Raw genomic sequence first — 24031 nt, 5'->3', positions numbered from 1 at the left:
CAGACCAAAACACATGTAGGATCTCATTTCTTTCATATTTTATTTTTGGAATTTTTCTTAATACAGCCATTACTCACAGAAGCAGAAATACCAGATTCTTCATTAACAAAAAAAAAAAAAAAAAAAAACCAGTGACCCCGACTAAATGACAAGATGGAGGAATTCACTCCAAAAGAAAGAACAGGAAGAAGTTACAGCTGAGTATTAAATCAATACAGATACAAGTAAGTCGTTGGAACAAGAATTTAAAACAATAATCATAAAAATTCTGCCTGGGCTTGAGAAATTATAGATGACACCAGAGAGTCCCTTACTGCAGAGATAAAAGAACTAAAATCTATTTAGGAGGAAATTTTTAAATGCTATAACTGAGATGTGAAGCTAAATGGATGCAATGACAATGAGGATAGATGATGCAGAGGAAGAAATAAGCAAAATAGAAGATAAAATTATGGGAAATAATGAAGCTGAAAGAAAGTGGGAAATAAAGGTATAATATCACAAATGTATACTTAGAGATCTCAGGAACTCCTTAAAGCATAATAACACTCATATCATAAGAGTCCCAGAAGATGAGAAAAAAAATGAGCACAAGGTTTATTTGACCAAATTATAGCTGAAAAATTCCCTAATCTAGTGGAGGAAATAGACATTAAAATTCAAGAAGTACGGGGAATTCCCATTAAATTCAACAAACCTGGCCATCACCAAGACATAGTCAAACTTACAGAATACACAGATAATAAAAGAATCCTAAAAGAAGCAAAAGAAAAAAAACTCCTTAACCTATAAGGAAAAGAGAGTAGGTTTGTAGCAGATCTGTACACACAAATGTGGTGGGCCAGAAGAGAGTGGCAGGATATATTCAACGTGCTGAATCAGAAAAATACGCAGCCAAGAATACTTTATCTAGCAAGGCTGTGGTTCAGAATAGAAGGAGACATAAAGAGTTTCCCAGACAAACAAAGACTCAAAGATTCATGATCACTAAACCAGCCCTGCTAGAAATATTAAAGGAGACACTTAGAGTGGGGTGAAAGAGCAAGAAACAAAGACTAGAAAGGAACAGAGAACATCATCAGAAACACCAACTTTATAGATAACACAATGGCACTAAATTCATACCTATCAATAATTACTATGAATGTAAATAGAATAATATTCCAATCAAAAGACATAGGCTATCAGAATGGATACAAAACAAGACCCATTTATATGCTGCCTATAAGAGACTCGTTTAAGACCTAAAGACACCTGCAGATTTGTCACAGACTTTGAGTCTGGAGTTCTCTCTTGTCCAGCAGGAGAGCAGATACAGATTTGAATATGAGAGAGGCTAATGTCCAGGAGGAGAAAAGAGCCCCAAGTAAGGGTCCTTGCTCCATAGTTAGTAGGATCAGAAGACTTACATACATCATGGATGTGCGGAAAGAGACAATAAAACACTGATCATTAACTCATGTGTGTGAGAGAAAGGGGGTCTCAAAGCTATGCAGTGTTAGGGGTTAGGGTCAATACAAATCAAAGTCCCAGCGCCAAGCACATAGACATTTACCGCAGGCACCAGACACTGTGTCTACTTATCTTAACTTTTCTAAGGGCGAAGACATATAGAGCATGCTACCTCAGGTTTAACAAGGCATTTTTCTTGCTAACTGGTTCTGGGTGTTTTTGCCCTGCTGCAGTGGCTTTCTGCCTCTACCTGCTCTCGGTCACTTTTGTCCTGTGGAGGGGCTTTCCTCTCTATGCTTTGTTCTACACTAGGGTGCTTTTGCCCTGTGGCAGCTTTCTGCCTAAGCACATTAATGGAAAAAAGGATAAGAACCATACAACCATCTCAATAGATGCAGTAAAAGCATTTGACAAATTGCAACATCCATTCATGATAACAACCTTCAAAATAGTAGTGATAGGGAACATACCTCAACATCATAAAGGCCGTATATCAAAGACCTATAGCTAATATCATCCACAATGGGGAAAAACTAAGAGCTTTTCCTCTATGGTCAGGTTCAAGATAGGGATATCCACCCTCACCATTACAATTTAATCTAGTAGTGGAAGTCTCATCCTCAGCAATCAGACAACAACAAAAAAATAATAATAAAAGGCATCTAAATCATCCACAAAAAAGTCCAACTGTCACTATTTGCAGACTACATGATACTCTATGTAAAAAAAAAAAAAAAAAAAAACCCAAAAGACTCCACCAAAAATTTGCTAGAACTGATACATGAATTCAGCAAAGTTCCAGGATATAAAGTCAATGTACAGAAATATGATGCATTTCTATATTCCAATAACAAAGCACAGAAATAGAAATCAAGGAATTGATCCCATTTACAATTGCACCAAAACCCATAAGATACCTAAGAATAAACCTAACAAAAGAGGTAAACAATCTGTTCTCTAAAAACAATAGAACACTTATAAAAGATATTGAACAGGGCACAAATAAATAGGGAAATATTTCATACTCATGCTTTAGAAGAACATTTTTTAAATGTCTATACCACCCAAAGCAATCTACATATTTCATGCAATCCCTATCAAAATACCACCAGCATTTTTCACAGAGCTAGAACAATCAATCTTAACATGTGTGTGGAACCACAAAAGAACCTGAATAGCCAAAATACTTTTGAAAAAGAAAAGCAAACTGGAGGCATCATGACACTGAACTTCAAACTATATTTACAAATCTGTAGTCATCAAGACAGGAAGCTACTGGCACGAAAACAGACACATAGACCAATGGAACAATTAGAAAACCCACAACTATACGGTCAACTAAAGTTCAACAGAGCAAGAAGGAATATCCAATGGAAAAATGTCTCTTCAACACACACTGTTGGGAAAACAGGACAGCAACATGTAGAACAATGATACTGAACCACTTTCTTACACCATACATAAAAATAAATTTGAAATGGATGAAACACCCAAATTTAGGAGAAGAAACTATCACATGCTAGAGGAGAACACAGGCAGCAACCTCTTTGACATTGGTTATAGCAACTTCTTACTAGACATGTTGCTGGAGGCAAGGGAAACAAAAGCTAACATAAACTATTGGGACTTGATCAAGATAAGATGTTTCTGTACACTCAAGGAAACTATCAACTAAAACTGAGAGCAGCCTAAGGAATGGTGCTGAGGTCCAGCCCCAGCAGGTCCAGGGGTTCCCGAAGGATGAACGGCGTTGGCAAAAATAACAAATGGACACAGACAACAGCAGTGTGTTAGACTGGCCACTTTATTGTGGCAAACGTGGCATCATATTTGTTAGCAATTTCCTTGTAGCATGCGTCATCTGTGTTTCTCAACATTACCTAATTCTAAAAGTGTTCCTTTATATAATCATCCATTAAGGAATAACATAGTTATTTTCTTGAAACATTCCCTCCCGCCCTTTGCTTATTGATTGATTTCTTCATACTACTTTCATTATGTATCTATGTTTATTTATAGTTTATAAAGCGTTTGCTTCGCTATTTTCATGAAAGGTCATCTAGCTCTCAACACCTCAAGTGGAACATTTACAGGGACATGACTTCTTAATTGTTCCTTTGAACCATTTGCGGTACAAGGAACAAAAGTATTCGCTTTGGTCTGGGAGTGCCAGGAGGAAACCAAGAGGGCCCTGGGAACCCACATTTCATGTGCTCCCAGAGAGACAATGTATATCTAGGAACTAATGAACCATTCTGTACCTTAACCCACCAGGTCCAGTTATGCTCTGGAATGCCTCCTGGGGGCCAAGTGGGCCTAGGGGTTGGAGTAACTTGTATCCATAGATACATTCCTTTGTTGCCGGATTGGGGTTTCAAACCCATTTGCCCCCCTCCTTGGCTGGGAAATATATGGCTCTATCCTTCCTTTAGATAGGGGACAGGCAGGCGGGGGTGGCACTGACTGGATATAAGGTTTCATTATCCATCTTCGGATTCTCATGGTTTTTCCCTCATCCCCAGAAAATATCCCCGAGTTTGCCCCCAAGGCTTTATTTTGAATCATCAATGCCAATTGGACCATGAAATGGCCATGATGAGTAACAGGAGGGATACCAGTAGCTTCCCGTTTGGAGGGTCGCTGTGCATTGCCCTTCCACCAACCACCCGGGTTGTGCCATCAGGAAAGCTGGATGGATTGGCTCCTGGCAGAATGGGAGAAGATATTTGCAAATGACATAACTGATAAAGGGTTAGTATCCAAAATCTATAAAGAACTTATCAAACTAAACACCCAAGAAACAAATAATTCAGTTAAGAAATGGGAAAGGCATGAATAGTCATTTTTCCAAAGAAGACATCCAGATATCTAACAGACACATGAAAAGGTGCTCAAAGTCACTCATCATCAGGGAAATATGAATCAAAATACCTCACAGCTATCAGAATGACCAAAATTAATAACACAGGAAACAACAGATGTTGGCAAGGATGAAGAGAAAGGGGAACCCTCTGACACTGTTGATGGGAACACAAACTGGCCCACACTATGGAAAACAGTGTGGAGGTTTCTCGAAAAGGTAACAATGGAACTACGCCATGATCCAGCAATTGTGCAACTAGGTATTTACCCAAAGGATACAAAAATACAGATTCAAAGGGGTACATGCACCCCGATATTTATAGCAGCATTTTCAACAATAGCCAAACTGAGGAAAGAGCCCAAATGTCCATTGACTAATGAATGGATAAAGAAGACGTGGTGTGTGTGTGTGTGTGTGTGTGTGTGTGTGTGTGTGGTGGAGTATTACTCAGCCATCAAAAAGAATGAAATTTTGCCATTTACGGTGACATGGGTGGAGCTAGGGCGTATTATGCTAAGCGAATAAGTCAGGCAGAGAAAGACAAATACCATCTGATTTCACTCATATGTGGAATGTAGGAAACAAAACACAATAACTTATGGGAGGGAGACAAAGGAGAGAGAGAAGGAGGCAAACCGTAAGAGCCTCTTAATGAGAGAACAAAACTGAGGGATGGTGGAGGGCGGTGGATGGGGGGATGGGCTAAATGGGTCATGAGTATTAAGGAGGGCACTTGTTGTGATGAGCACTGGGTATTGTGTATAAGGATGCATCACTAAATTCTACTACTGAAACCAATGTGATGCCATATGTTAACTAACTACAATTTAAATAAAAATTTGGAGAAAAAAATAAAGAAATAAAATCTCTATCAGGCATATCATTTCTCTCCTTTTCACTTACCGCTCTTGCTGTTATGTTGTACTGTTCTTTCATTTGGGGACATATTCCTCTGTCCCCTCACTTTCTCCAAGTCCCTGGGTCTGTCTCTGTGTGATAGGAAAGTTAACTATGTCTCCTGCTCCTGAAAGGAGTGGCCTTATGAAGAAAAGTTCCTGTCGTGACCCGCAGCATCGTGTCCCTGTTCACCAGGACCTGGTACTTCAGGGGTGTCTCTCTCGTGTGTGTGCGTGTGCCCTGCTGTGGTGGATGATCCACTTTGTCCTTCAATCAGTCATCTGCAATGGCTGTCCTTGCCTGTTGTGGGCAGGGTTTGGTCCCTGTGTTGTTAGTGAGCCATTCTGGGGCCGCCTTGGGCTCCTGTGGCACATGCAGCATTTTGGAAGGAAAATGCAGAATTGATCAAGAACACATGAATTGAAACAGATTATGAAAATTAATATTTTATTTACATTGATCCATGTTTAAATACTTTTTTTTTAATTTTTTTTAATGTTTATTTATTTTTGAGACAGAGAGAGACAGAGCATGAATGGGGGAGGGTCAGAGAGAGAGGGAGACACAGAATCCGAAGCAGGCTCCAGGCTCTGAGCTGTCAGCACAGAGCCTGACGCGGGGCTTGAACTCACGGACAGCGAGATCATGACCTGAGCCGAAGTGGGATGCTCAACCGACTAAGCCACCCAGGCGCCCCAAAATACTTTTAATTGTTGTACAATATATTCTGTTTTTTTTTAATGTTTATTATTTTTGAGAGAGAGGGACAGAGCGTGAGAGGAAGAGGACCAGAGAGAGAGGGAGACACAGAATATGAAGCAGTCTCCAGGCAATGAGTGAGGTCAGCACAGAGTCCAATGCAGGGTTCAAACCCACAAACCATGAGATCATGACCTGAGCCAAAGTCCAATATGCAACTGACTGAGCCACCCAGGCGCCCCGCTCCGTTTCTTTTAAAAACATAAAATGAGGGGCGCCTGGGTGGCGCAGTCGGTTAAGCGTCCGACTTCAGCCAGGTCACGATCTCGCGGTCCGTGAGTTCGAGCCCCGCGTCGGGCTCTGGGCTGATGGCTCAGAGCCTGGAGCCTGCTTCCCATTCTGTGTCTCCCTCTTTCTTTGCCCCTGCCCCGTTCATGCTCTGTCTCTCTCTGTCCCAAAAATAAATAAACGTTGGAAAAAAAAAATTTATAAAAACATAAAATGAAGTGCCATTTGATGTTTGGTGTGTGTGTTCATGGTGACATGAGGCCCACAATCCCACTAGTTAGCACAGCCACCACCTCACGTCTGGATCCTCTGCTCTTTCTATTCTTTTCTTTTTCATTCTTGTGTTGAGAACACGTTAGATCCTACTTTCCAGGAAATTTTCATGTATACAATTTCTCTGCCTTCTTGCATGAAGGTGTTATCCTCAGCATTGCTTCTTGTATGCTGAAAAATGGATCATAGTTTCACACTTCATACCCCAACCTTCTTATCCAGGACAAGAGAGACCATCTCATTGCCTGCCATTGACCACAAGAATCAGAACACCTGTAACCTGAGCCACCTGGAGCCAGTGCCCATCACTCTGGGCAAGGATAAGTGGCTTCTGTCTGATGATTGGCCAAACTGGAAGTTACATGTCCATCTTTCATCCCGTCACATTGTCAAGGATGCTTTCTCCTGATGGACTCAGGCTGATAAGAGTCCAGGGCTACACATGAGAGTGGAGTCAACCAACCAAAAGCCACAAGGTGGCCATGCGAGGGTGACAAAGTAGACTGGACCCTAGAGAAGTAGGCCAACCGTCCAATCTAGAAGAGAAGTTTGGAGAAGTCCCATGATTTTCTCTCTCCCTACCAGTGGTTTTCACTTTTGCCACCTCTCCCATCTTAACATTATTATTCCAGAAATGTCCACATGTGCAACAGTGGGAGCCTGCACTTGGGTCCCTCTGAATGTTCTTCTGCCCTGAGCCTCTCCTCTCAGACCCTGAACAAATTGCAGCTAAGTCCCTTTCCCCTAATGAAACCCAGAAAATTACTGTACTAAGAAACTATTTAGAAACAACAATTAAAACCTTAAAAAATCAAGAAAGCAAAATTTTCAAACCCCAAAGGCTATAATAACCTTTTCCTCCCCACTATCTTCCACTCCAAATGTCCCTGCTGCATGGTCAGGGCTTGAGAAATGTTTATTGAGTAAATTAATGAAATCTACAGTAACTGAAGTCTGTCCATGGATGTTTCCACTGCCTTTGGGGTCATAAGTCACAAAGAGTCCATGTTCATTATTCACGGAGTCTGTCTGTGCAGATTGGTCTTCCTACAGGCATTGATTTGTAACCCCAGACACATGTGCTCATTGATGTTCATGGACACATAGAGTGGCCCACATGTTCCCCAGTGAGGATGAACCAGGTACGGCTCTGCCTTCCTGTGTGAATTCCCACACTGCAAACACATGCCCTATTCATGATCCATTTGGTGCCACACTTTCCTCACTTACATGCTCTTTCTTGGTGATTTTGTATTTAAAATGACCCTGAAGCCCAGAGCTACAAGGAGCATGGGTGGTCCTAAGCACAGAAGGCGGGATGTGCCTCACAGACAAAAAACACCTGTGCGGGTAAGGCTCACTCAGGCTCACAAGGCAGAGTTGTGGGCCATGAGGTCAGTGGCAATGAATCAACAATGCAAAAATCCAGGAAAATGAACAGGAAATTTGTGACGTCCATGTGGAGCCACTCCAGAAAGTGCTAAAGTCATATTTAGGACAAGATGATGACATAATAGTAAAGGAGCTATATTCATGGAGGCATGAGATGGTGACCATTTCTTGCTTGTTTCTAAGAGCATCATGGGCAGCAGAGCTGTGAGACTGAAAGCCAAAGACACTGGTGACCACAGTACCCAAGGCTGGAAATGTGAAACACTTCTGAGCTGGCATTTCAGTATAGGTAAATAAAGCATAGATAGATAGATAGATAGATAGATAGATAGATAGATGCTGTCTTTAAACAAAAACACACATGAAACAAGTCTGTGTATTCATCAAGGGGCAAAAGCTCCAAGATCTGTAACCCTGTATTTCCCCCAGGAGTAACAGCTCATGTGGCTGACTCCGTGCCCTCAGCGACTGTAACACAGCAGCCACGAATGTGAGGATGCTCTGTATGCCCTCTCCCTGCCAGACCCCCGTTCTTTTCTGAGCACAACACTCTTGTTCTCTTTTCTGGACCCACTCGTTTCCCTCCAAGGACACACTCGCAGTTCTACCTCTCGGGCATTGTATTTTATGCACCTGTAAATCCCCTGCTGATTTTCTTAAAAAGAAAATTGTGATGCAGTGAACCCCAAGCCCCTATATTGCCAACAAACCCCAAGGTGACGTCTCTGCTGCTGTCCTGAGGGCCTCAAACACCCAGGGCCTGCATCTGCCCTCCTCCTTTCATCCACAACAGGTCCACTCCAACAGGTGTCTGGTTTAAATAATAGAAATATCCACAGACAAAACTATGTTCTCCTCAGGGGTTCAGAGATGTTACCAAGGAACCATGAAGGTATCAAGTCTCGAGGAAAAATGAGAAGACCTTTCACAAAAAGAGCATCAAACATCTCAACTACCACAAACATGACAGGAATCACGAGAAAAAGAAAAAAGTATAAAATTGGCATAAATTCAACACAGGTATTTGTTGAGGACATATTCCATGCAGGTGAGACTCTTTGCCAAGGATACAAATATTAAAAAGACATGGACTTTGCCCACAAAATGTCTACGAATTAGAAGGGAAAATGGACCTAACTGCGTGGTCACAAAGGATGGGAAGGGAGGCATACATTTCCAAAAAGAAACTAAAGGTGGTGTGAAACTCTCACAAAGCACAGACTCCTTCCACTTGTGAATCGGCGAGGGCTCCCAGGAGGAAATGACATCTGTTGCCTGTGACCCAGGGAGGTACTCAGACTTCATTTTACTTTGAGAGAATTTTGAGATTTAAGTCCCAGAAAGAGGTGAGAACAACACATCCCACTAAATGACACTCAGCTGATATTGACAACTGATCATTGAGCAGAAAGGAAAGACAAAAGTTGCACACAGAGACTTGAAAATCCATCACCACTGAGCTGGGTTTAGGTAAGTGCTGGAACCGGGGCTGCAGGGATCTTACTCCAAAGGAAGGCCAGTGCACTGATGTCTCCAGTGTGATTTCCTGGGAGGAACAGATTGGAAATGCTCTGCAGCAGGTGGAGGTGAGGACTCCAGGGGAAGGGGCATGGATTTGGAGGAGGGCTGAGGACAGACAGGAAGGTGGGGACATAGTTGGGAAAGAGCAGGAAGGTGGTTTCAGGCTTACCAGCGCTTCCAGAGCCAGAACGCAAGACCTGCCAGAAGCACCAGGGGCATGACCACCGCCAGGAAGACCAATCCCACGGGGCGGTGCTGCTCTGTGGGTTCGGTGCACACAGGGTGTCAATTCCCATCCACCCTGGTTTGACCTGCACCTACCTGGTCCTTTTTGCTCCCGTCACCCTCTGCCTCACCAACCACCCTTCCTCTTTCTCCTCTCCCATCCCTGCTCACAGATGGACCCTTCAACCAACCCTCTGCTTCCTGCTATATCTACAGGACCCTCACACCCAGCTCTCCATTTCTTAGGTCACTAAATTTTAGTCCTTTATGATCTGGAGTCCCTAGAATCCCAACTTTGTATCTATCTCTCCTGCACTGCTGGAGGACCACCCTTTCCCAGCTGGGCACCAGCCCTTTCTCACCCCAGTAGAGGACAATATCCTGGCCTCCTAGACTGCTGTGTCTCACTCGGCAAGACAGGCCGGCTGCCTCTCTGGCTTCCACATCCAAGGACGTCTGAAGATACCATGTCCCGTCAGCATGGGGCAAAACGTCACCTCGTCGGGTGCCCTGTTGCTCCTGGTCACCCCGAATCCACGTCACCCACACTGGCTTTGGGTAGAAACCAGAGACGTGGCACACGAGGAGCAGACGGCCAGGCCCCGGACTTGGGCCAGTGGACAGCCAGGCCTCGGGCCTCACTGCAGAGACAGGACAGGAATTCTCAGACTGAGAGGGAAGATCTTCACGTCAGTTGAGATACATACATCACTCCACCTCTAGAAACCTGTCAGCATCATCCCCTCTCCTTGGCACCTTCTCACCCTGAATTTGAGGAAATGTGGCAAATTTCTGAGTGCAGAGAGAGAATGGTTGGAGGGAGGGAGCAGGACTGACCTTGTCGCTGCAGATCTGTCTTTCCTGCGTCAAGAAGACCCAAGAGGAAATGGGGGCAGATGTCATTGATTTGTGCCTGTGTTCTTACATTGACCACATGGTACTGATTGAAAACTGTGCAGACCTGCTGAGCCCTCCTTCCTCCCTTTGGAGATGGCCACCATGACGTGTTCTGGAAGTTCATGAGATCTGATCCTTGATATGCAACCCTCACAAATCCTACTGATGCTTCTCCAAGGTGCAGCTCACAGCCTCCTTCCAGTTGGACCTGAAAGGGATCTGGGAAAAGGGGGTATGAGATACAAAAAAGGGGGAGGGAAAGAGATGAGATGTGGTAAATGGAAGCCAGGGACAGTGGAAGCAGAAAGAGAAACTGAGGGTATTAGAAGGAACGGGAGAGTTTGCTTTGAGTGAAGGCTTAGAGAGAGGGGAAATGGTGGTCGCTGGAGACAGAGGAAAAGGTGAATGGAAGGAACAAATGTTGGAAGAGAGATGGGAAGGTGTGGGCAGAGGACAGGGAGGGGGTAGCTCTTCCTCAGAAGAGCTGGGATGAAACCGTCTGGGGTGAAAGGAGGGCAGGGGGTACTGAAACACACAGACAGAGGTCACTGAGGGGATTGAATGGAGAAAAAAGCACATTTCAAGTATCAGTCACAGAGTAAGGGAGAGGAGGATGTCTGGCTGCAGGCCAGGGAATGGGGTGGTCACTGCAGACACTACTGGAGGCCTCAGAGCACAGCCTGAGGTCAATGAGAGGAGGGGAAGGAGCAGAAGACATAAAGCTTTTCGAGAATCAGGGTCTGGCTTCTGCCCCGTGAACAGAGGGGTGTGATTCAGTTTTACAATGGGGAGTTGAGAGGTTCAGTAGCCAGTGGAGGGTCTACCCAGGAGGAAGAAGGAACTCAAGGTTACACACACACCGACCACCTCCATCCCACCTGCCCTGAGGGACCTGAACTCACATTCAAGCTGCCATTGACTGACATGGTCTTGAAATACCTGAAGAAATCTAATGGAGTATGAATGGAATAACTTTTCCTGTTCAATGAGCCTCTCTTTGCTGAAGTTGCCCCTGGACCAAGGCCGCAGGAAAATGAAAGCTCCGGTCTTGCTGTCCCAGCCATGAGTCTGCAGCTGTCCCAGCCAAGCTGAACCCTGATTTTGTGCCCGGGCACGGTTGTAAAAAGATGCGGTCAGGATGATTCGAAAAGTTGTTGGCTCCTGGAAGTCTGTGCCAGAAGAACAGATAGACTGAGGAAGAGGAGGGCAGAGGGAAGGAGAGAGAATCAGCAAAAGGGGCCAGCGAGGGGCCCCGAAATCTGGAGGACAGGGAGCCATTGTTCCCTCTGGAGACACGTGCTGCCCCAGAGCCCCGAGCTTGGCACCCACCATTCAGAAGAGCACAAGGCCCTGGGGTCAGGGAGGCTCAGGGAGGAACCAGGTGGACATGCCTCACTCCTCAGGAATGTGCTGGGGAACCCACACCATGTGTGCACACGCACACAGACACCAATGCACACACATACACACACACTCAGAGTTACACGTGATATGCACGCACATAGACACAGACGCAAACACAGACATACAGACACCCACCCACACACGTGCACACACGGCAGAAACACACAGAGGTACACACACAAGCACCTATACACACATACTCACACACATATACACACATGCACACATGTACACAACAACATATGTGCACACATGACACACATCACACAAATATAGACAAACACTCTTGCACCGACCAGGCAAGGCCACATCCTCACCATCGTCACTGTCACCACCTGGGACAAGAACCGTGAGCAACACCAGTTGCAACAACAGCATCTTTTTGCAGATGTTCTTTCTTTCTCTCAGAAAGTGGGTCTTTGGCGTCTGTTCTCACAAACCTCCCCACACACAGCCCCTCTCTTCTGACTTCCTTCTCAACACACACGCCTGCCCTGAGTCTCCGCGACAATGCAAATGGGCTCCGCCCTCAACCCTGGACACCTACTCAGACTCTCACTTCCCCTTCGGGTCTGACCCTCCTCTCCAGCTTCCAGCCTCCATCCTGCTCCCTGAGGCCCTGATTCTGGCCCTGTTCAGGCTGGGGAACAAGTCTCGTGTGGCATGGAAAAGGGACACTACCTCTTGTGCCTTTTCTCCTCATCCAGACAGTAACCCATGAAGACACACAGCTCCCCAGCACCCAACCCTGGACCCTGCTGTCACCCTGTCTCTCCAGTCCTTGGGACACTGCCCAAGAACTTCCTTCATGTCTCACCCTCACCCCAGCCCGTTCACATCTCTGATGTGTCACTGCTTGTGTTAAAAAATAAAATCAACCAGATAAATTTAAAGGTCACCCTCCAGTAATTGGGAAGAAGAGGGGGTCTGATCATGCAGATGACTTCCCCTCCTTGGGGGAGGGAGAGGGCTCATGTGACAGAGAACCTCATTTGTAAATTCCTCACTGATGCATGAAGACTTACATTTCTGGGGGAGGCTGGAACTGCACTTAGGTTAGGTATTAAACAAGGTTTGGGGAGTTGGCCTGGCCCAAACCATCATTTTGAGCCCGTGGTCCTTTCCTTCCTTCCTTCCTTCCTTCCTTCCTTCCTTCCTTCCTTCCTTCCTTCCTTCTTTCTTTCTTTCTTTCTTTCTTTCTTTCTTTCTTTCTTTCTTTCTTTCTTTTTTAATTTGCATCCAAGTGAGTCAGCATATAGTGCAATAATGATTTCAGGAGTAGAATCCAGTGATTCATCCCCTACATATAACACCCAGTGCTCATCCCAACAAGTGTCTTCCTTAATGTACCCATTTAGCCCATCTCCCCACTCACAACCTTTCCAGAAATCCTCAGTTTGTTCTCCATATTTAAGAGTCTCTTATGTTTTGTCCCCCTCCTTGTTTTTATGTTATTTTTGCTTCCCTTCCCTTATGTCCATCTATTTTGTATCTTAAAGTCCTCATATGAGTGAACTCATATGATATTTGTCTTTCTCTGACTAATTTTGCTTAGCCTAATACCCTCTAGTTCCATCCACATAGTTGCAAATGGCAAGATTTCATTATTTTTGATTGCTAAGTAATACTCCAGTGTGTGTGTGTGTGTGTGTGTGTGTGTGTGTGTGTGTGTGTGTGTATCTCACATCTTCTTTATCCATTCACCCATCGATGGACATTTGGGCTCTTTCCATACTTTGGCTATTGCTGATAATGCTGCTATAAACATTAGGGTGCATGTGCCCCTTTGAAACAGCACACCTGTATCCCTTGGATAAATACCTAGTAGTGCCATTGCTGGGTCGTAGGGTAGTTCTATTTTTAGTTTTCTGAGGAACCTCCATACTGTTTGCCAGAGTGGCTGCACCAGCCTGCATTCTCACCAACAATGCAGAAAAGATCCTCTTTCTCCACATCCTCACCAACAACTGTTGTTGCCTGAGTTGTCAATTTTAGCCATTCTGACATGTGTGAGGTGGTATCTCATTGTGGTTTTGATTTATATTTCCCTGATGATGAGTGATGTTGAGCATTTTTTCATGTATGGGTTGGCCATCTGGATGTCTTCCTTGGAGAAGTGTCTATTCATGTCTATTGCCCATTTCTTCACTGGATTATTTGTTTTTTGGGTGTTGAGTTTGAGAAGTTCTTTATAGATTTTGGATCCTAACCCTTTATCTGATATGTCATTCACAAGTACCTTCTCCCATTCCATCGGTTGCCTTTGAGTTTTGATGATTGTTTCCTTCACTATAGAGAAGCTTTTTATTTTGATGAGGTCCCATAGTTCATTTTTTGATTTGTTTCCATTGCCTTCATAGACATGTTGAGTAAGAAGTTGCTGTAGCCGAGGTCAAAGAGGTTGCTGCCTGTTTTCTCCTCTGGGATCTTGATGGTTTCCTGTCTTACATTTAGCTCTTTCATCAATTTTGGGTTTGTTTTTGTGTATGGTGTAAGAGTGGTCCAGGTTCATTTTTCTGCAAGTCTCTGTCCAGTATTCCCATCATCATTTGCTGAAAAGACTGTCTTTATTCCATTGGATATTCTTTCCTGCTTTGTCAAAGATTAGTTGGCTGTATGTTTGTGGGTCCATTTCTGGGTTCTCTGTTCTGTTCCATTGCTCTGAGTGTCCTTTCTTGTGCCAGTACCATGCTGTCTTGATGATTATAGCTTTGTAATACAGCCTGAAGTCCGGGATTGTGATGCCTCCATCTTTGGTTTTCTTTTTCAAGATTGCTTTGGCTATTAGGGGTCTTTTCTGGTTTCATACAAATTTTAGAATTGTTTGTTCTAGCTCTGTGAAGAATGCTGATGTTATTTTGATAGGGTTTGCATTAAATATGTAGATTGTTTGGGTAGTATCCACATTTTAACAATATTTGTTCTTCCAATCCATGAGCATGGAATATTTTTTCATTTTTTCTGTGTCTTTTTCAATTTCCTTCATAAGCTTTCTATAGTTTTCAGTGTACAGATTTTTCACCTCTTTGGTTAGGTTTATTCCTAGGTATTTTACGGTTTTTGGTGCAATTGTAAATGGAATCGATTCCTTCATTTCTCTTTCTGTTGCTTCATTATTGGTATATAGGAATGCAACCAATTTCTGAGCATTGATTTTTGTATCCTGAGACTTTGCTGAATTCATGGATCAGTTCTAGCAGTTTTTGGTGGAATCTTTTGGCTTTTCCATATAGAGTATCATGTGAAGAGTGAACGTTTGACTTTCTCCTTGCTGATTTGGATGCCTTTTATTCCTTTGTGTTGCTGATTGTTGAGGCTAGGACTTCCAATATATGTTGAATAACAGTGAGCCCTTGTTGTTGTTTTTTTTAAACACTTGCTCTATTTTCTTTTCAGGATTTCCCCATGATTGCCTGTATAACCATATCAGCAACAACCAGTTCACCATTATTTTTAGGGCAGAATCAGTTGCCATCAGATTCTTTGGCCACAGAACACAGAACATTGGAATATCTGAAGAATACCCCCTCTGTGTGTCTTGCAGTAATATATATTCACTCACCAAACAGTCACTTAGCACCAACCTGGAACCAAGCACCTTGCTCCATGAATGACAATACAGTGTTCACAATGCAATTGCTTTATTCAAGGAGCTTTTATTCTACTTGGGAAGAAGAACACATCAGTCATGAACTATACATTTTGGTGTGCTGTCTTCTTTTAATGTGCAGACTCTAGACTAAAACAAGCCTGCTTGAAACAGTATTTACTCAAGCGGTGACCCTTCCTGGTGTTTGCCCTCTCAGAATCTTGACTCAGTGGTTGGCTCAGGTGTTTCTATCCCCACTGGAACTGGATCCCAAATCCAACAGGACCTGGCAAGTGGTAGGCACTCGATGATTATTTCTGAATGATTGAATAATTCAATTCAGACATCAAATTATTCTTAAAGGTTATGGATTATTACTGTGACATAAAGTGTATTAAGTATCAAAAAGTAGTAGTTGTAATCCTACTTGATAAAATGAGAAGATTACACAGTTTTCTGTAGGATACAAGTTTATGTTAATAATCATGAAGTTCACACAGGATCCAAAGCAAGTCTCCCATTATTTGTAATATGAAACTGAAAGGGTGGGCCTACACCTGCAGACTCCATCTTGTTCTGTGTCCTCCACCTTGACCACGCCTCCTCCCCTTGAGTAACCTCCCGCTCACCCGTTCAAACTTCCCGATCAAAACATGCCTGGCGACCTGCGTAACAGGATTCCGACCCTTCCCCAGCCAATCGGCCGAGGCCACGACCCTTCCCCAGCCAATCGGCTGAGGCCACAGCCATTACCTCACCAACTGCCCCTAGACCCCTATGAAACCTTTGTGCTTTTGAAACTCGCTCTCTCTCCCCAGCATTTCACCGCTGCGTCGGTGCAGGTAGGGGATTGAGCTCGAGCTAGCTCGAATAAAGGCTCTTTGCTTTTGCATCGGACTCAGCTCCCTGGTGGTCTTTGGGGACCACGAATTCTGGGCATAACAAAACCATGAGAATTTGTAGCACATGGAGTTAATAGACTGTTCTGGAATCATGTATCCAGATTCCCTTCTTACTCTTCCTGCTTGAATGAGCTGGCCTTCCGGGACATGCTGACCTTCTACTTCCAGGGTGTTCTTAAGTGTTTAAAGACTCGTAAGTATTTGTTTGTGCTTTATATCATCTGGATAATGTGTTTGGGCTTGTCTTGTTATTTCTTGGTTGACCAGTAAAGAGAAATAATCTCAGGCTAATGAGAGAAAGATCATCTTTTTTGGAAAGTTCTGACAAGAACATAGAAAATTAGAAAGAGCTCACTCCCACACTTCAGATTTTGAAAAGCTGGATGATCAAGATCACTTCTCCTGAATCCATCAGAGCTAAAGGATCAGATCAACTGGTTAACCCAATATCTAGGGAAATACAGACTCACCCAAGAAAATAGAGTATGCAAACCCTCGGTTACTAAAGACAGGTGCCAGAGGCTCCATAAGCCAGAAAGAATAATTCAGCTCCAACTGTTAACAAATGACTGAAGGCTCGTTGAGTACTGGGAAGCCCTGAGAGTCACAGACTTGGGAAATTCACTGTATCTCTAGGCTTTTGTCCATCAAACTCCCAGCGCTCCTGACAGGCTGGAGTCCAGGATACAGACCAAGGAACTGCCTTCCTCTGGCACAAGTTTGAGGCCTGACAACAGCAGCAGCATGAGAAGGTCAGAAAGGAGCTTTAACCTGGTGTGGGAAGGGCAGAGAACCCCACTACTTCAGGGCACAGTGAGCCACTCTGCAGCTGGAGGAAGAGCCAGTGGGGGAAGGGACAGGAACACACCTTGTCCCAGACTAAGAGGCTCCACCAGTTGAGGCAAAATCAGGAACACTCAAAAGGCCCAGTCCCCAAACTGAAACACAAAGCACCTGGCTGAGGAGAAGACTGGGCCAAAGCAGAGGTAGTGTCCCCTTCTCTGTCCCAAGCAGGCCAGCCAGCAGGGAACCAAGGGCAGCTCCTGCTGGTGGGGGACAAGAGGATGAAGATATCAGAGAGAAAGAATTTCCTTTGCCCTTCCAGTTCCTTCTAGCTGCACTAAAACTCAGATTGACACGGGGTAGATTAACAGGAGAAAATCAAATTTAATTGTATATGTATGGGGAATCCACACTGACACGGAATTCTAAAGACAGTGTGGTGACACGAAGCATATGTGAGTTCAGGAGGTGTAGGAGCCTGAAGATACAAAGGAAAGGAAGACCACTGGCAGGACGGTGAGAGGAGAGGTTTGGAAAACAAATAGGTGCCCTATTATGCAGATACGTTTCTTAGGAAAAGAGGAATCTCTCTTAATAGCTCTCTTCCTGCTACAGGCAGGCAGGTGAGGGAGAGGTAAAGACGTTTTCTGGAATTTGCTGGGTTTGGGCTGCTTTTAACTCAAAATAATGCTAGGGGCAAAGTAGCCCATCTGGGGAAGGCCTGCTCTTGGCTCCTATAAAGATAAATCATCCTGAAGCATATCCCAAAGAGAATACTCACAGTGAATAGGAACAAAGCCCTCAGGCCAACACCCCTACCTACAAAGAAAGAAAGGAGAGAGGGGAGAGGGCTGTGAAAGCAGCAGCAGACACAAACCCAGGCCCCTAGATGAGACAGACTGAATCCCCTCCACCACACTGAACAAAAGAACAGGCACACACATTTCCATTCCAAAAAATATATATCCTAATTACCTCAGTGTCTTAGCCTACTGACATGTCTACATTTTGATCAAAAATTATTAAACACATGCAAATAAGAACGAGGGGGCGGTGCCCCCAGGCCCCTAAAACAGTCCACACTTGCCCTCTGAGTCCCTGTGCCCACAGGAGAGCAACAGTTGGCACATTCAACAACAACAAAAAACCACAGCAGCGACAAGAAACTCCATGACAGGTTGAGTGATAAAGACTTCAAAGAAAGGAGAAGTTTTCTATTTTAAGGCCTTGGAAAGCACTTTTCTTCCTGCTGTTTAAGTAGGAGGCCTCCCATTTGCCTTTTGCACTGGACCCTGTAAATTATAAGCCTCCAAAAATTTACAGCCATGAGTGTAGTGTGGGGAGAGTGGAGGGGCTGGGGTCTGGCGTGGGTTTGGGCAGGAAGGAGAACAAAGAATGATAAGGAAACGAGGAATGTCATTTTGGGACCAAAGTGTTGGGACCTGGGCAGAGACACCAATGGTCATAACAGATGCAGAAGGAGAAGGGGGCCAGAAGACAGACTGTCAGCAAAAAGATTTAAGGGTCCCAGTGGGCAAAAAGACAAAACATAGCTTTCCTGACACAAGAAAAGTCATTTTAGGCCCCCAGCCATCCTGTAAAAGAAGGTAAGAACAGCCACTATCAGGCCAGGAGATAGCCTAATCCTATCACAAGAAATCAGTGGTAAAATTCCCAGACCTTCAGAAGTCAAGACTGACCTGACACACGCTCTTGAGTTATCTTCATAGGATGTGAACTCCTCAGAGCACCCAGATGCTGGAAGCTACTGGAGCCAGGGAATCGGTAATGCCCACTCCTGCTGGCCTCATGACTGACCTGAACTCTGTCACCTTCAGATGACTTTTGCCCCAGTACCATGCTGAATTCCCCATTGCACAACCCCCTTCATGAGAATGTGTGCATCACCCTCATTTAGAACTTCCTCAATTTTGTTGTTCGGGGAAGCACTGCTTTGGGAAATCTCCCCGGCGTTCTCCTTACTTGTTGCAAGTAAAACCCTTCCTTGTCCTATTCTTTGGCTCAATTGTGTCTTTTGGCTCAACACCCACCAACAGGCAAGTACAGTTTTGGGTAATAGAAGGAGGAGGAAGAGAATGTGGAGGAGGAGAAGGGAACAGAAGAGGGTTGGAAGTTGAAGTGGAGCAGAGCCACTCAATCTTCAGCTCAGCTCCTGTGGGCAGAGGTGAGACACAACCAGGGGTGCAGGAAACAGCTGGCACATGAGTCATGATTCCAATGAGGATCTGTGACTTTCTCAGCATAGGGATCGATGGCAGGCCACGCCCAAGATGGGCCACTTTGGCATGAATATTACTGTGAGTTAAAAGTAATCAAAACCCAGCAGATCCAGGAAAAGTTCTTGCCTCCCCTTGAACTGTCTAAATTTACATTGGAAAAAGAGACTGTACCAGGAAGAGAACTATTAAGAGAGATTCCTCTTTACCTAAGAAACTTATCTGCATCTGCATAATAGGGCACCTTTGTTCTCCAAAGCTCTCCTCTCACCTTCTCACCAACGGTCTTCCTCCCCTTTGTATCCTCAGACCTCTACCCCTTTCCTGAGCTCACATAAACTTCATGTTGCCTCACTGTCTTTGAAATCCTATGTCTGTGTGGAACCCCTGTATATACAAAACTAAATTTGATTTTCTCCTGTTAATCTGTCTCCTGTTAAATGAGACAGTTTAGTCCAACTAGAAGAATCTTGAAGGGCAGAGGGAATTCTTCCTCCCCAACACTAGCCAGCTCCACTTCTGCACGAATGCTCACCTTCAGTGGACAGAAGACAAGTTCTGAAGGAGGAGAAAGGAGGGGGGCTTCTCAAGAGAGACAGCAAACTGGGGACAAGAAGGAGTGGCTGTCGGGTCACTGACAATCGTGTGCTCCCTAGACACAGGGGCCCCAAAGGAGAAACAGGGGAGGTGTTTGGAGCTCAGCTAGCAGGGTGCCCACCCTCAGGGAGCAGGGCATCTTCCATGTCCCCAGACCTCCCTGAGGCCCTCCTTGTGGCTCATTGGTGTTCAGGCCTTGAGCACCCTCATGTTTCTCTAACAGCCTTTGCTGGATGCCCCCCAAATACCATCACAGCTCTTGAATTTCTCCCTCCTCAGGACCCAGATGTGAGCGCCGTCCCCACACAGCCCCACACACTCATCTGATGTGCCCTCCCCCACAGAAACCTCAGCTTCCCTGCGGTAGAAATCCACTGTCCCTGATGACCACGTGCCTTTTACTGAGCTTCTCATTCCTCCACCACACTCTGCCTCCTGTTTCTCTTCTGTCTGGCTGACCTCCCGCAACATTTCCTGCATCTACTCTGTGTGCTTCTTGCCTTTCACACCAAATCTCTTGTACTAAGAGAGCTTTGGACTGAGCGTCAAGATAATTCCAGGCTGGGACACCCACTGGATGCAGTGAGTTGGTGAAATCATATCGGTATCTGGCCTCCGTTTCCTCATCGGCAACATGGCTGTGCTGAAAGAACTGAATATTTTCTAACAGCACTTTGGGATCTGAAATTCTTCCTGTGTTCCTGTCTTCCTGTGTCTTCCTGTGCTCCTGTCTCCTTCCATCCATGTGTTCTGCTCCTCCCCACTCGGTAGCCATGGTTCACCTCACCTTCATCTCAGCTCCCTGGACCTCCCCTCCCTGTCCTCCTACTCCCCACCCATTCAATCCAACTTCAGTCCTTCCTTCCACTTTCACACCTAAGGCATTGTTTTCTCATATGACCCTTGGATTCCTGTGTGCACATATACCGAACAGTTATGGATTCTATTTCTGGCAAGAAGGCATGCTCTATAGCTTGCAAAGGGGATATAATAAAAACCCTCAGAAATGCAAGATTTTTAAAAGTCTTTTAGTTCTTTTTTAATGCAGAGCTGCATTCATAATGAAATAAGGGAAACACCCAGAGAATAAAACAAGTAGAAATGGAAAACTGGCAAGACCAACATGGCACATGAGCATATAAGACGCTGTGTGGGTTGCCTGAAGGTTAGTTGTTCTGGCCGCTTTGCTTGAATCAGGTGACAAGGCCTGAGACCAGGCAAATAGGTGAAAGTTGCCACGGAGGCTTCTGCTGTCTCCCTCAGTGACAGGAGGGACCAGGAAAAACACACCCAATTGTACAGAAGAGGAAGTTGTCCATCTGTGTATTCCCTGAATGTTGGCTTCTTTGTTTGCTTGTTTCTCATTGTAAGAATTACTAATCACAAGTGTGATATTGGAGTTCACAATATTCTACCTGTGTGACCCTGGAGTACACAATGCAGTAAATTAAAATAACAGATGATTCCTTGTGACACTTGGTGAATTTTAACACAAAGTTAATCTCAAAAGAGCCACCCTCATCAACCAGCTGCAAAGGATTCCCACACATAAAGCCTTTCCTAATATAAGGGCACAACCCAAAATTAAAGAACATGGAGAAAAATAATTCATCATGAAGTTAAGTTAGCAGACAGATAAGTAATACGTTAGATCCCTCAAGAAATCACACATAGGGGAAATTATATTTTAAAAGCTGAAAGATATAAAAAGAAATAATACCAGAAAAGAAAAAGCCATTATCAAAACCTATGAGAAAGATTTTTTAATAGCAAATTAAAGCTTCTAGAAATAAAAATTCTAACCACTGTAATTAAAAGCTCAGTGGATGGGGGCACCTGGGTGGCTCAGTCGGTTAGGCATCCAAATTCAGCTCAGGTCATGTTCTCACGGCTCGTGGTTTGAGCCCCATGTCTGGCTCTGTGCTGACAGCTCAGACCCTGGAGGCTGCTTCTGATTCTGTGTCTCCCTCTCTCTAGCCCTCCCCCACTTACACTCTGTCTCGCTCTGTCTCTCAAAAATAAATAAACATTTAAAAGAATTTAAAAACAACAAGCTCAGTGGATGGAGTAAGTAACAACTAGGGATGTACTGATTGCTTTTTTTTTTTTTTTTTTTTTTGATCTGGTTTATTTTGCCAGGACCCTTGTTATCAGATAGAAAGTAGGTAAGGATATGCTTTTGCTGTGTGTTGTTTACTCAAAGTTCTACTTAGAGCATCCTCTACAAAAACTATTTTAAGAAGGTTTTGCTTTTCCGTAATATGTTCTGAAAATGCTATGTAATGTTCATTTATTATCCTGCAAGGACTGTTGTATGCTTGTTTACTTTGCTATCTTGCCCACTGCCCAATTCACTAGAAGAAAACTTTGTATTGGTCTGCTGGGGCAGCCATGACAAAGTACCACAGACTGCGTGGCTCAGACATGGATTTCTACTGGTTCTAGAGACCAGAAGTCCGGGACCAAGATGTCAACAGGTTTGGTTCCTTCTGAGGCCTCTCTCTTTGGCTTGTAGGTGGACAGCCATCTTACCTCTGTGTCTGCACCTCATATTTCCTCTGTGCATCCCTGCTGTCTCTTTGGGTCCAAATTTCCTCTTCTTTTAAGGACACCACTCATAGTGGACTAGGGCCCACCCTATGGCCTCATTTTAATTACTCTTTAAAGGCCTATTTCCAAATACAATAACATTCTGAGATACTAAGGGTTAGGGCTTTAGCATATAAATTCCAGGGAGACACAGCTCAGCCCATAACACTGGATATTTTCACTTTTCAAAACCTTCATTTTCAAATGTGGTTTTTTTAAACAGGGATGTTGTTGATTTCTAGACTTCAGAGACTATTGCTCTGGCTTATGAAAGTAACCTTTAACCTCCCCAAAGCCTATAACTCTGTATTGTTTTCTTATTAATAACTATTGCCCTGATAGGTATGTTTAAGTCAACATCTGTTTTCTAAAATGTACAAGTAATTTTGGTTTTTCTTTATGGAGCCCCCCCAAAAAAACTCATTTTTCCTCCTCTTCCACGAGGTGCACTTGAAGGTGAAGAGTTACTCTTATGAGTATTAAGATTTCTTATAAATCTAAAATAATTAATGGCACAGGGATAGACTTCCAGAAGATAGAACCAGAATAACGAGTTCAGGAACAGATCCATATAAGGGTGCCTGGATGGCTCAGTCGGTTGGGCGTCTGACTTTGGCTCAGGTCATGATCTCATGGTTCGTGGCTTGCATTGGGCTCTGTGCTGACAGTTCAGAGCCTGGAGCCTGCTTCAGATTCTGTCTCCTTCTGTCTCTCTGCCCCTCCCCCACTCACACTCTGTCTCTGTTTCTCTCTCTCTCTCTTCCTCTCCCTCTCTCTCAAAATGAATAAACATTAAAAAAAAAAAGAAACAAAAACAGATGAACATAAGGGAAGGGAAACAAAAATAATATAAAAACAGGGAGGGGGACCAAACAAAACAGACTCATAAATATGGAGAACAAACTGAGGGTTGCTGGAGGGGTTGTGGGAGGGGGGATGGGCTAAATGGGGAAGGGGCATTAAGGAATCTCTACTGAAATCATTGCTTCACTATATGCTAACTAATTTGGGTGTAAATTTTAAAAAATAAAAAATTAAGTTAAAAAAAATTTTTTATGTTAATTAAGTCACTCTAAAAAAAAAAAAAAAACAGATCCATCTATAAGGACACAATGTAATTGGTATTGCATATCGCTGGTATTAATCAAGTGACTAACATTGAAAAAAATAAGATGCTACTCCTATTTTACACCATGCACAAAAATCAGGTCCAGGTATATTGTAGACCTAAATGTAAAAGGTAAAATAATTAAGCTTCTCAAAAGTAAAATACTACGGTGGTTTTCACAGTGTGATCCCCAGACCAACAGAATCAGCATCATCTGGAAATTGTAAGAAATGCAACTTCTTGGACCTCTTTCCTGACCTAAAGAATGAGAAACTCTGGAGAAAACGTGAGAAACGTGAGAAAATTCTTAGCACA

The 24031-nt window shown here is 44.0% G+C and overlaps 1 protein-coding gene across 4 annotated transcripts in view; it reads right to left on the bottom strand.

Moving 5' to 3' along the window:
• Nucleotides 1–12482, bottom strand: part of LOC123585988 (T-cell surface glycoprotein CD1a-like) — a 49774-nt gene extending 37292 nt beyond the window's left edge. The window contains exons 1-6 of one of the 4 annotated variants that reach the window (XM_045454783.1): nucleotides 12229–12336; nucleotides 11410–11676; nucleotides 10448–10726; nucleotides 9973–10251; nucleotides 9555–9645; nucleotides 8838–9410 (exon numbers count right to left, since the gene is read on the bottom strand). In XM_045454783.1, the coding sequence (XP_045310739.1) occupies nucleotides 9365–9410; nucleotides 9555–9645; nucleotides 9973–10251; nucleotides 10448–10726; nucleotides 11410–11676; nucleotides 12229–12289 (1023 nt within the window). In that variant the 5' untranslated portion in view covers nucleotides 12290–12336 and the 3' untranslated portion in view covers nucleotides 8838–9364. Of the gene's footprint in view, nucleotides 1–8837; nucleotides 9411–9554; nucleotides 9646–9972; nucleotides 10252–10447; nucleotides 10727–11409; nucleotides 11699–12228 lie in introns of those variants that run through there. The other 3 variants (XM_045454780.1, XM_045454779.1, XM_045454782.1) reach the window with 3 other exon arrangements.
• Between the last annotated feature and the right edge of the window lie 11549 nt (nucleotides 12483–24031).

This window comes from Leopardus geoffroyi, chromosome C3, assembly GCF_018350155.1.
Source record: "Leopardus geoffroyi isolate Oge1 chromosome C3, O.geoffroyi_Oge1_pat1.0, whole genome shotgun sequence".
Taxonomy (NCBI): Eukaryota; Metazoa; Chordata; class Mammalia; order Carnivora; family Felidae; genus Leopardus; species Leopardus geoffroyi.
This window is presented reverse-complemented; position numbering and strand designations above follow the sequence as displayed.